The sequence below is a fragment of the Aspergillus aculeatus genome, assembly GCF_001890905.1.
Source record: "Aspergillus aculeatus ATCC 16872 unplaced genomic scaffold ASPACscaffold_9, whole genome shotgun sequence".
NCBI classification, from domain to species: Eukaryota; Fungi; Ascomycota; class Eurotiomycetes; order Eurotiales; family Aspergillaceae; genus Aspergillus; species Aspergillus aculeatus.
Window position 1 is genome coordinate 1,578,374 of NW_017962984.1, and position 11,525 is coordinate 1,589,898.

At 48.1% G+C, this 11,525-nt stretch overlaps 3 protein-coding genes across 3 annotated transcripts; 1 reads left to right on the forward strand and 2 right to left on the reverse strand.

Moving 5' to 3' along the window:
* Nucleotides 1-1,985: 1,985 nt before the first annotated feature.
* ASPACDRAFT_61315 (Zn(II)2Cys6 transcription factor) lies at nucleotides 1,986-5,045 on the forward strand (the record flags this gene model as incomplete). The annotated part of the gene is made up of 8 exons (XM_020203654.1): nucleotides 1,986-2,040; nucleotides 2,148-2,192; nucleotides 2,257-2,781; nucleotides 2,821-3,177; nucleotides 3,249-3,530; nucleotides 3,578-4,131; nucleotides 4,187-4,644; nucleotides 4,718-5,045. 8 exons carry the CDS (start codon nucleotides 1,986-1,988, stop codon nucleotides 5,043-5,045), a joined length of 2,604 nt encoding a protein of 867 aa, XP_020055891.1.
* A 2,370-nt stretch (nucleotides 5,046-7,415) lies between these two features.
* Nucleotides 7,416-8,532, reverse strand: ASPACDRAFT_61316 (ribosome-recycling factor; the record flags this gene model as incomplete). The annotated part of the gene is made up of 5 exons (XM_020203655.1): nucleotides 7,416-7,447; nucleotides 7,487-7,548; nucleotides 7,625-7,968; nucleotides 8,059-8,408; nucleotides 8,445-8,532. 5 exons carry the CDS (start codon nucleotides 8,530-8,532, stop codon nucleotides 7,416-7,418), a joined length of 876 nt encoding a protein of 291 aa, XP_020055892.1.
* A 303-nt stretch (nucleotides 8,533-8,835) lies between these two features.
* On the reverse strand, nucleotides 8,836-11,318 carry hscA (putative Hsp70 chaperone (HscA)). The gene is made up of 7 exons (XM_020205412.1): nucleotides 11,225-11,318; nucleotides 11,076-11,126; nucleotides 10,895-11,021; nucleotides 10,669-10,834; nucleotides 9,906-10,613; nucleotides 9,370-9,850; nucleotides 8,836-9,319 (listed from the first exon to the last, which is right to left on the reverse strand). The coding sequence occupies exons 1-7, from the start codon at nucleotides 11,265-11,267 to the stop codon at nucleotides 9,051-9,053; spliced, it is 1,845 nt and encodes a 614-aa protein (XP_020055893.1). The 5' UTR covers nucleotides 11,268-11,318; the 3' UTR covers nucleotides 8,836-9,050.
* Between the last annotated feature and the right edge of the window lie 207 nt (nucleotides 11,319-11,525).

Sequence of the window (11,525 nt, forward strand, 5' to 3'; positions counted from 1 at the left end):
GTGCGGAGTTAGGTCTCTCCACGAAGGTACAATACATCATCGACAAGCCGTGGAACAATGATGGCCCGAATACCAGAGCCAATTGTTGGCAGGGCTGGGTAGACCAGCTATTTCCTCGGACAAGCTGCGTGCCAGGAGCAGCATTCATAACAATACCCTTGTACTAGCTATGCTTTCAAGAGGGAAAAGCCCGTGCCAACTAAAGTACCTAACACTAGCTCTGATGTAAAGCAGGGTACGGAGTCTTTCTTTCCGTGTACTGGTATCACTGGCCAAAGCCGTGATTCACCAGATAAGTACCACAACACGCTCGACTGGCTGTCCTAAGGAATGCGAGAGATTTCAGTGCTATCAGTGAGGCGCTGTGAATTCAAGCCAAAATCCTTGCATCTTAGCTTGGAGACTCGAGATCTGCTTTAATTATATGCCAGACCACTTACGGAGTACTCCGTATCCATGCCCGACATGCGATAGCCATAATGATCATCATCGGAAGTGTAAGGATTTATGTACAGGATGACGGCACATAAAAAGGCATGATAATGCTAATGATGCTTCTCAAAGTCCTCTGGGTAATCAAGGGGACCAACAAGCCCCAGACACAATCTTGTGGATAAAATGAGTACTATGTATGTACTGGACCTACTACAGATTGTACGTGGATAGTGCCGTTTAGAAGATCGCGGCGGCAACACAACCTGATGACCTAACCATGGACTCTCCCGCCGCAACTCCTCCAGCCCAGCTCAGAGAGTGTTCCTGTGCCTTACCATTCAAAGACATTACCTCAGTGGATTTCCTCCAATGCACTCAGGGCTTTCATCATATCTCCTTTGCCCCTTCACTGATAATCTGTGACCTCCATGGATTAGCTAAACTACCTGTCATTTATTTGTCCGATCACATCCGCCTTGTGCTCGCAATTCATGGGTGAATCTAGATGGTGACCGCCAAATCAGGGTGTGATGCGCCAATACTCACTTCCTTGTCTAGTCAAATATTCACTGGCAGGTCAAATCTAATGGTAGTTTCCACTACAATGCAGACTGGATAACCCTTCATACCCCTCGATACAAGGTAAGTACCCTTGTCTCTTCTCACCCCCTCCCCCGCCCTTCACCATTTCTCTATTTGTGTCCGCTCTCGCGCCCCTCTTCACCTCCTTCTGCTTGATGGCAATCATCACAGCCTCTCCGGCAGCCACGTAGTTGATACCCATCTTCCGGGCATCTCTGGTCGTTTTCATGTTCCTTGCTTCCTATGCCAGCGGGCCACTTCTGTTCATCTCGCTGTGTTCCATTCAGCTCCTTGTCTTCTGTCAGGCGTCATGTTCTTTACCGAGCGGCGCATGTCTCAAATAAAACTGACGGCTTATAGTTCACGGATGCAGCTTCTTTCCATTCACTCGAAATATCTCTGGGCTGCGGATTACTTGTCTGACTTCCAATTTATATTTGTCCGGATTTCGATTCGCCTTTGGATCCGTACTTGCGCTGTGACTTCCTGGTGCCGACTTGCAACATTTGTCCGGGTCAGTCTACACTGCAAAACAACAAGAGCTTTTTGAATACTTCACTATTGCACCTATAACCTTGCATGTTTGAGCGAATGCATGATCGAATCTGTGGAGTGCAGCGTCTTCACCAGCAAGCAGCCTTTGATATAGTGATACTACTTCCCGCTCAGCTTTAGTGACACGGCTCTTCCATGGCATATAATCCACAGCCATAAAAGGGGCTGCTTTTATCGCAATATTTTCAGTGTCAGGTCAGGCAAAGCGATCAGTTTCGCTTTGCTTCCCCTTGAGTTCTGTCTCAGGCGCTCTCCGTCGGCCGCATTGTCTCATACATTTCGAGTCATCCGGACAAGGCAGGCCTTACGGACATCCTCCGAAATAGTCTGCAGTAGCGCCCGTTATACGCCGTTCACGAGCTGGCCTTGGCTTTATTCCGAGCTACTTTAGTGACCTTTTCAAGTGCGCCAATATGCAGAGCTATTCATTCGCAACACCTGTTGGTGCCCCAAGAGAAGGGCAAAAAAGTAAGGTTTCTTTCCGTATTGCACATTTTGAAGTCTTTGCCACATCAACCAAACCTCGCACATCTCAGTCATTTTCTTTTTTCAAGTTGTTGATGGCTTGTATGCAGATTATGTCTTTGTCGATGAACATAACCGGCATAAACGACTCAAAGGTACGCTGTGAAGCTATTTTCTCAAAACTTCGCAGCAAATTGAGACTAAACACCACATCAATAGTTATGCGAGCCTGCAATGGTTGTAGGAAGCGGAAAATCAAATGTGATGCTGCCACGACCAATACATGGCCATGCTCAGCATGTACCCGCTTGAAACTTGTATGCGTCCCCCCTACGATCGGGCAAGACAACGAATATTTTGCTGGACACGGTATCGAGCCAAACTCCGGAGGTTCTCTAGCAACGTCTAATCCACCAGAATCTTCGGTTTCCTCGTTTGCAGTAACGCAAGCCTTCAGGGATAGCGGACAACATCCTGCGGGGCACATAAATTCTTATCACGATGAACTCGGTGTCTATACACAATTTGCGCAGCCCACTCCTAGTCAGTCGGCCGCTTATGACCTACGGCCGTCGCATGTGTCTGTATCGCATGACTCCTATCAGCAACCACAAAGCTTCACAGGTGACCATACGCAGACGCTAGGCGCTACGGAAAGGGACGTTTTTTGCGAACATGACCCGTCAACTGCGGAGAATTTGAGTGAAGTTCTTGGCGAGCTCAGGATAGATGAGACCGGCATTGGTAAGCATTATGCAGCCTAGCAACTGTTACAACCGGTAGCTTACGGCCACGCAGCGCCATACATCAGACAGCAAAGAAAGGAGAGAGCCGAGCCAGAAATCCCAACTCAGGATGATGCGGACGAGAAGCTCCCTCCTCTCAATACTGGTGCCGGTTCCACCATACGTATTCCACCGGAGCTTATGCCGTCAGATGATGAGGTCATGAAATATCTTAAAATATACTTCGATGACATACACCCTTATGTTCCGGTTGTTCATAGGTCCCATCTGTACTTCCAGTGGCAGCATGAACGGAGCTCAATCTCACCGTTGTTACTCGAGGCCATGTTTGCATGCGCTGGAAGATTGTCAGATGATCCAGCTCAGGGAGCCCAATGGCTAGCGTTAGCAAATAGTGAGCCAGTGTAGCCCCTCTCTACAGCCTGTCAAGGACCCTTTGTTTCTAATACCAACATCTTATTCCAGGACACGAATCCAGCTTCATGGATGAGCCGCGGCTGAGCACAATTCAGGCATTACTCTTACTTCTCAAGGCTCGAGAATCACGGCCCAAAAAAGGCTATTACTACCGCTCATGGCAAACAGTCAAGACTATTGTCTCGATGGCCAAAGATTTGGATATACATGAGCATAATAACATTCATGTGGAGGAACGACGCTGTGATTTGAATCCTGTCGAGTGCTTGGTGCAAACAAGGGTGTGGCAAGCCCTCCTAGTCGTCGAGGTCATGATCGGTGCTCCTCAGGGTATGTCGTTAAGTCTTTCGTGGTTCGTAGGATACTGACAATGCCAGGCCGCTCGGATTATGGTGTCGACCCGAGCACTGTGAACATGAGTCCGACACTGGATATTAGGGGCCTTGATCAATTTGAGATTGATCGATCTAGGCAATATGCGTATTTTGTTAAGAACGCATCCCATATTCGCATCATTGCGGACATATACCACAAGATCAAGAAGCAAAAAGACTGGGGAGCGAACCCTAAATTTGTCGAAAAGAACCCTTTGTTCACTGACTGGCTCCAGAGTCTGCCTCCTGATCTACAAGTGAATTATCCGCCCGATGGCTCACCTCCTTGGATTCCCTCCCATTTCGTTGGGAACATGCATTCCCACTGCCATCTTGGGATTATTCTGCTACATCGGCCTCAGCTACTGGCGTCAAAATCTTTCACTGCCGGGGGAGGCTGGAAGATGCACATGGCATTGTGTTATTCTTCTGCCAAGTACTTATGCAGACTACAGGAAGCCATTCTGAATCGCTTTGGCCTATCTGGCCTTCTTTTCATGCAACGGGGCATAAATTTCACAATCTACACTGTCCTTACCTGCACAATGCTACACCTCGTGAGTCACAACACTCTTTTCTAATTCCCTGGGGCTATCGCTAACCGTTCTCTAGGTTGCTATAACATCACCAGATCCTAATTTCCATACGGACGCCAGGGAGTATTTTACTCGACACATGAGGATCCTTGAGCGATGCTCGACTGCTTGGCCCATGCCAGAATTACAAGCACAAATAGATTCCTTGCGTTTCGCATTTTCTGCTGATGTCCACCGACCATTCGAACTGAAGGCAACATTCCCGTATGGCAGCCCATCCGAGCCATACCACCCAAGCCCACCGCTCGATTCGAGCTACGGTACTCAACTGAATCAAGCCTCCAATTTTCCGAATAGAGTGGGTCATGCAGCATATCAAATTACCCCTCCAGTGTCTACTGTTACTGAGGTGTCAAAGTCGGATTCATCTCAGCTTCAGCCGTTGGGATTAATCCCGTCCCAGTCGATTTCGAGCCACAGTATAGATGCGCCTTTAGTCGATGAGAGTAGTTGGGATCCCACTCGTATCATCAAGTAAGAGTGAATCCCTTACCGTTTTATCTCATCTGTCGCAATTATCACTAACACACACCTAATTTGAATGAAGCCAATGGGACATGGCATTCTCTATTGGGCCACCCACGGTCAATACCAATTCCCCGCCTATGGCCATGAGTAATCATCCGCAGGCAATGCAGTCAACTATTGCAGGTCAATTTCCAGTCCAATATGGCACACCGACTACGAAAGTTGGCCCAATCGCCCCCTCTCACCCATTACCACAAGCTCAATTTACGGGGCAACAAGTACTTTTTACTGCACGTGACTGGCAACAAAGCGTTGCCAGTGTGTATGACCCTAACGGGTTGAAAAGACGCTGGAACTATTCTCTCGACTTGGGCACAGAGGAAGTTTCCAAACGACAACATTCATGAGCTTTATGAGATTCTTCTTGCCTAGAACAGCACCAGTTATCTTCGTGTTCAGCTGCTTCTGCATGCGATTGGTGCCTACTGGTTGGTATTGGTTCGGCAGATCACTTATTTCTTCCATGAGCGTCCTCTTACTTTGTCATAAATACTGTCGAGAGTGCTTGTTTCAAAGCTCTGATCTCTATACCCTCTATACGTACACTTGCACGGTATCATACACAATCACTGACAACGGGGACAAAGCATATCATTCACACCTTTGGTGGTCTGAAAACGATATTTTTCATGAGCGTAGATGCTCTAGTGTCCTCCCATCTGCAACAATAGCACAACCGGGTTGTTCGAGGCGTGCAATGGCTATCTTTCTTTCTCTTGTCCAGTAAATGCAAAACACGACCTGATGTAGATTGGAGAATCTGGACTTTGTGCAAACAGGAAAGCGCAGGTATGCTACACTCAAGAATCTCAGATGAACTTTATAATTTTCAGCCTCGTCTAAGGCTTCGAGTGGTCCAAGAATGAGCATAAAAGGTAGGTTCTGTGTGATGGACATTGGCCGCGTGACAAGGATATAAAGTACTGGGAACAATGGGCTCTCTCGAAATACAATTCCCACAGTAAGCTGTGTGAGGCGGGCGAGTAGGATTTGGATAGCATGCAGACCAGCAACGACCTGTCCAAGGTGCAAAAGAAAATTGGTGAGGCAGTCGAGAAAAAGAAATTTGCGGTTGTTCAATGATGACGAGAAACGCCTATACGTTCCTCACGCGAACGAACTATTCTTGCCTTGTCTCCAGGCAAAGGTTTCAATTCATCGTTTGGATCAAAGTTGACAGGATAGGTGTCCGTGGCGTGATTTGTATTTCCGCTGCTTCGAGTCAACTTGCGAAGTCGCGCTTCTTCGAAGACAGTAAGGTCTTCTGATGTCACGGCTATTGCGGTTGGTTTACGGCGAAGCATTTTGAGTATAGGTCTTGAATCAATCGATGAATGAAGCGTGTGGAAATAGACACTTTGACCCGGGTTTGGATGGTAAGAATGCTGGAGGATATAATAGCCTGGCGAGGCAATCATAGGCACGTGATCATGCAGCATCCGCGGTTTGGAACAAATAATTTTACACTTACCTGGAATCAGCTGTGATACATCTTCCTCGCCATCGAAGATGTTTCAATCCCGGATTCCGCTTTTACACCAAGGGTGTGCTAAGTTAGGTGGAAAGCCTCATGCATTTATCCGTTGCTTTTCTGCCACTGACTTGTTGGCCCAAACCAATACACCTCTATCCGGTAAGTCTGCAAATTTTGTGGTGGTGCCAACCATGGGGCTGCCTGTATATCTTCGCTCAGGTTGTGTCGATGAATCTTCGATAACACTTTTGGAGGCTTGTATTTGACTTGGGAATATATATATATTCCACCGTTTGGTCCTAATCTCACTGTTTGGGTCTAATCATCCCAGGTACTCGAGGAGTCACTACCTCTTCCACCTCGAACTCAAGCGGAACCTCTCAGGCTCGACCTAGAAGGCCTATTATTCCACCAGCTCGCCTGAATCCCAGAAACACGGGCTTCGATCGTCCTCTTCCTCGAAGAGTTATTGATGCAAGATCCTTAGCCGCCGGTCGAAGCGGTTCTCAGCCCACCAACATCATAAGGGGCCCGAGACTTCGGACTCCTCAGAACCTAACAGCTGCCCGGAGCCGCGGACCGAGACCTCCCACGCAAAGGTCCACAGCCAAAGATCGGACGCAACGTCGCACACGCAACCCATCAGATGTCGATACAGATGAGGCGATCGATGGACAAGGAATCGAAGACGTTTTACATGAACTTGGAGAGCAAGCAAAGCCCGTCTCCGTTCGTTATGATCCAGAGCCCGTCACTTTAGACTCTCTAAGGGAGACGTGGCCATCTTTGCCCACCGATGTCGGTGCCCATACAGCTGGAGTTGCGGAGACACTGTCGTCGATCAGCGCACGCTTCGCCCACGGTTATGTTTCTCCTACAGAAATGGGCAAGCGGCTTTTCCAAGGCAGATACGTCCGCTTCTTGGACGAGGAGGAGAAGTCATTTGCTGTAGCAGAAGCAAGGAGGCTGTCTCAAGTACTTGCGGACAAGCTCTCACAGCGAAAAGGAGATCTGGTTGAGCCTATCGAAGTCACTTTCAGCCCAATTGACGAAAAGGATCGAAAGACTCTGATTGAATTGCTCGTTCAGGGTAAATATCCAGCGACCTTAAGTGAGCAGTCTGCCCAATCTCCCGTCCTAGATCAAATTGCGACGAATTTGAAAAACAATGGGTCATATCTCACAGCTGGAAAGGATACGCAATTCTTTGCTAAGGTGGAATCACTACTGGCCTCTGGCCGTCCTACAAGACGTGTTTAACCGTCCTCATTTTTGCTGTACTTCATGTATACTTAGTCATCTATTCTTACATACGTTGCTGTTGCCGATGTGGCTTGGGCTCCCGGTTGTAACTCTCGGTGACTGGACAGCAGTTTCTAGAAGCTGTAAGTTTTCAGGACCTCTGGCCTCGCTTGTGAGAGAGAAAGAGGCTTGACTGCCAGTTCGTTTTACGCTCTCTCCATGGCCTTCTTTGCTGTTTCAAATATTTCTTTCACATCTTTCTGCCCCTTCTCTGAGAGTTTCTCCATCTGTTCCTGTGCCTTTCGCACATCATCCGGTCTAGCAGTCTTCTTTTTCTGCATGTCTTGGAGTCGTTTGTGCACAACGCCTCTCGAATCCCGCACTGCCGTAACCGCTTTTTCCATGGCTTTCTTGGCCATGGTAACTGCCTGTTCCCGGGATTCTTTCGTAGGTGGTGGAATGGGAACATTGAGCTGGAGAGCATTGTGAGGATCGACTTGAGGGGTCAAAGATAGGTTGGAGGAGATGATTGCAGAGATAATTGATTTAACGTGCTAGAACTCAAGGTTAATAGATCAGAGTAAGCTCAACAGCCAATCATATAACATAATTATGTCGAAAAGGCAAAGGGGGAATTGCCATACATCCTCTTCCGCAGCCAAGACTGTAACCAAGCGTCCGCCCTTCGGTATGACCTGGGCTAAGTCTCCAAGTCTCAGTGTCTCTTTCTTCGCCTTGCTGAGCTGTACCCGAAGGCTCTCAATGGCATTTATATCAAACCGACCACCGCCACGGAATTTGGAGAGATCATCTTTCAGGCTGGACAAAGCAGTAGAGATACCATCATGCAGCTGGGAGAGATCGTATGGGTCACCAGAAGGTAGTGAGACTTTAAGGGCTCTATCTTCGGCTACTGCGCTGGAAGATGATCTTAATTTATCCTTCTTCTTGTGGAGTGCAACTGAGTTGGAAAATTTGCGATGTTCCAATACGCCTGCAACTTTGTGTTGAGCAGAGAGCCTATACAAACCGGTGAGCGGTGAGGAAGAGTTTACTGAAGCGATTGGAGGGAAGCATCGAGCGCCAAAGATTTGCGGAAATGTTGTAGTCGCACGCATTGCTTTGGTGAATAGGTGTTTGTTTGTTTCGCAGAGTGGTTTGGTCTTGACAAGGTCACTACAGATGCGAGCTTTTTTCTGAGCTTGAACCTTTGCATGGCTTACTTAAGGCTGGATCAGCCAGTAGCATACTGCGCATACTACATATTACATAACAACATTGAATTCGACCCACTTGGTATGGGTAACATCGAAGCTTTCTTAAGGTCAGTGAAACACTCAAGTGTTGAATATGCCGAAGTGCTACATAATTACTTGTATGTACGTCCATCTCTAGTGATCGAACATTGAGAAAACTTTGAACGAGAAAAAATGTACTTTTCATATTTGTCTCCCCAATCATAAATAAACACTCTCAATCCAGAAAGGGTCCGTAGGTAACATCATAGTCTTTGATCTCATGTGTAGCGAAATGATTCTTCACTGAAAATAGCAAGTAAGGGTTTGGGGGTAACTCGGAAGGCAGGCTCTCTGGTCTCAAGATAGACGATTATTATAGCAGATGAGGCTTGGAAAGTTTAACGAGTAGCCATAGCCTTGGTGATGAGTCTCTTAAGAGCAAGCTCCTTCTTCTTCAAATCCTCGGGGGTGGAATCCTCAATCTCAAGCTGGGCCATAGCATCGCTGAGAGCGGATTCAATCTTCTCCTTGTTGCCACGCTTGAGCTTAAGAGACATAGTGGGGTCGGAGACGATTTCTTCAACGCGAGAGATGTAGGACTCGAGCTGCTGGCGAGACTCAAACTTCTTGGTGAAAGCCTCATCACTAGACTTGAACTTGGCAGCATCTAGACGCGTCGTTAGTGCAAGAAATTAGCAGAAAGGCAAAATCTCTTACCATCAATCATCTGCTCGATTTCAGTGGTAGAAAGCTTGCCAACAGCGTTAGAGATAGTGATATTGGCAGTACGGCCAGACGACTTCTCAGTAGCAGTGACCTTAAGGATACCGTTGACATCAACCTCGAAGACAACCTCAAGGGCAGCTTCACCAGCTCTCATGGGAGGGATGGGTGCCAAGGTAAACTCGCCCAATGAGGTGTTGTCAGCACAGTTAGTACGCTCACCCTGGTAAACGGGGAACTGGACGGTGGTTTGGTTGTCAACAACGGTTGTGAAGGTGCGCTTCTTAATGGTAGGGACAGTCTGGCCACGGGCAACAACGGGGGCGAAGATGTTACCCTCCATAGCAACACCAAGAGACAGAGGAACGACATCGAGGAGCAGAAGATCTTGAGTCTCGGCGGAGGTAGCCTTTCCAGACAGAATTCCAGCTTGCACGGCAGCACCGTAGGCAACAGCTTCATCGGGGTTAATGCTCTGTCAATCATGTCAGTTTATGGGTCGACAGGTAATGATGAAGTGGCATGTTTACCTTCTCCAGCTTCTTGCCATCGAAGAAATCGCTGAGAAGTTTCTGAATACGTGGGATACGGGTAGAACCACCGACGAGCACGATCTCGTCAACCTGGCTCTTCTCAAGACCGGAGTCCTTCAGGACTTGCTGAACAGGCTCAAGGGTGCCCGAGAAGGACTTGGCGTTAAGATCTTCAAAACGGGCACGGGTGATGGAGGAGTTAAAGTCCTCTCCATCGAACAGAGAATCGATCTCAACTGTGGTCTGGGTGGCGTTGGACAGAGTGCGCTTAGCACGCTCACAGGCGGTTCTCAGGCGACGGAGTGCTCTAGGGTCACCTGACAGGTCCTTTCCAGTCTTGCGCTGGAACTCCTTCTTGAAGAAGTCCAGAAGGTTAGTGTCGAAGTCCTGTCCACCAAGGTGGGTATCTCCAGCGGTGGCCTTGACTGTGAAGACACCTCCCTGGATGTTGAGGAGGGACACATCGAAAGTACCACCACCCAGATCGTAGATGAGGACATTACGCTCCTTCTCGGACTTGCCGGAGCCGAGACCATAAGCGATAGCAGCTGCAGTGGGCTCGTTGATAATACGGAGGACATTGAGGCCAGCAATAGCACCGGCATCCTTGGTAGCCTGACGCTGGTTGTCGTTGAAGTAGGCAGGAACCGTGATAACGGCCTTCTCAACCTTCTTTCCGAGCTTGGTCTCGGCAACTTCCTTCATCTATATCAGAAGTCAGTACCCGACCCAATGATTGGTTTTGGATAAACTCAATTACCTTCATCAGGACCATGGAGGAGATTTCCTGAGGGGTGAAAGTCTTTCTCTCGCCAAGGTATTCGACCTCAACGGCAGGGTTGCCACCCTGGTCGACAACCTTGAAAGGCCACGACTCGATATCCTTCTTCACAATAGGGTCCTCAGATCGGCGACCAATGAGACGCCTGGGATGCATCAGATTCTGCATGTAACAGATGAGCACCTAATGGGTTGAGAGCACTCACTTGATGTCGAAGATAGTGTTCTCGGGGTTCATGGCAGCCTGGTTCTTGGCGGCCTCACCGATCAGACGTTCCTTGTCGGTGAAGGAAACGAATGAGGGGGTTGTGTAGCTACCCTGCTCGTTGGCGACTAATGGACTTGTTAAGCATGGCGGCTATTGTCCAATGACAGGCAGATACATACTGATCTCAACATTGGTGCCTTCATAGTTGGCAACGCAAGAGTAGGTTGTGCCTTAGTTTGTTGTCAGCCATATTCAGAAAACATCTGCACGTTGTGCAGAAATTTCACATTCGATGGATGAAGGAAGATAGCAAGGTGAGTTAGCATACCAAGATCGATGCCAATGGCACCTTCATAAACCTCGTCAGCCATATTGAAGATGTGAGAAACTGATATGGAGGTGGGAGGAATCTAGGTGAAAATTTTGGGGGAGATTGTTGGAGGGAGAAGGTCTTATAAAAAACGCCCCAGGTGTTGAGGTGGGAGTGATTAAATTTTTATTCTGCAAAGGGAAAGGTAAAAAAAATGGAGGGAAAAACCCCACTTTTCCTCTTTTTCTTTGGTTCTCGTTTCCCTCCAAGGCTCCAACCCTCCCGCGCCCTCGGCTGAGATGACCTACTATCTTAGTAA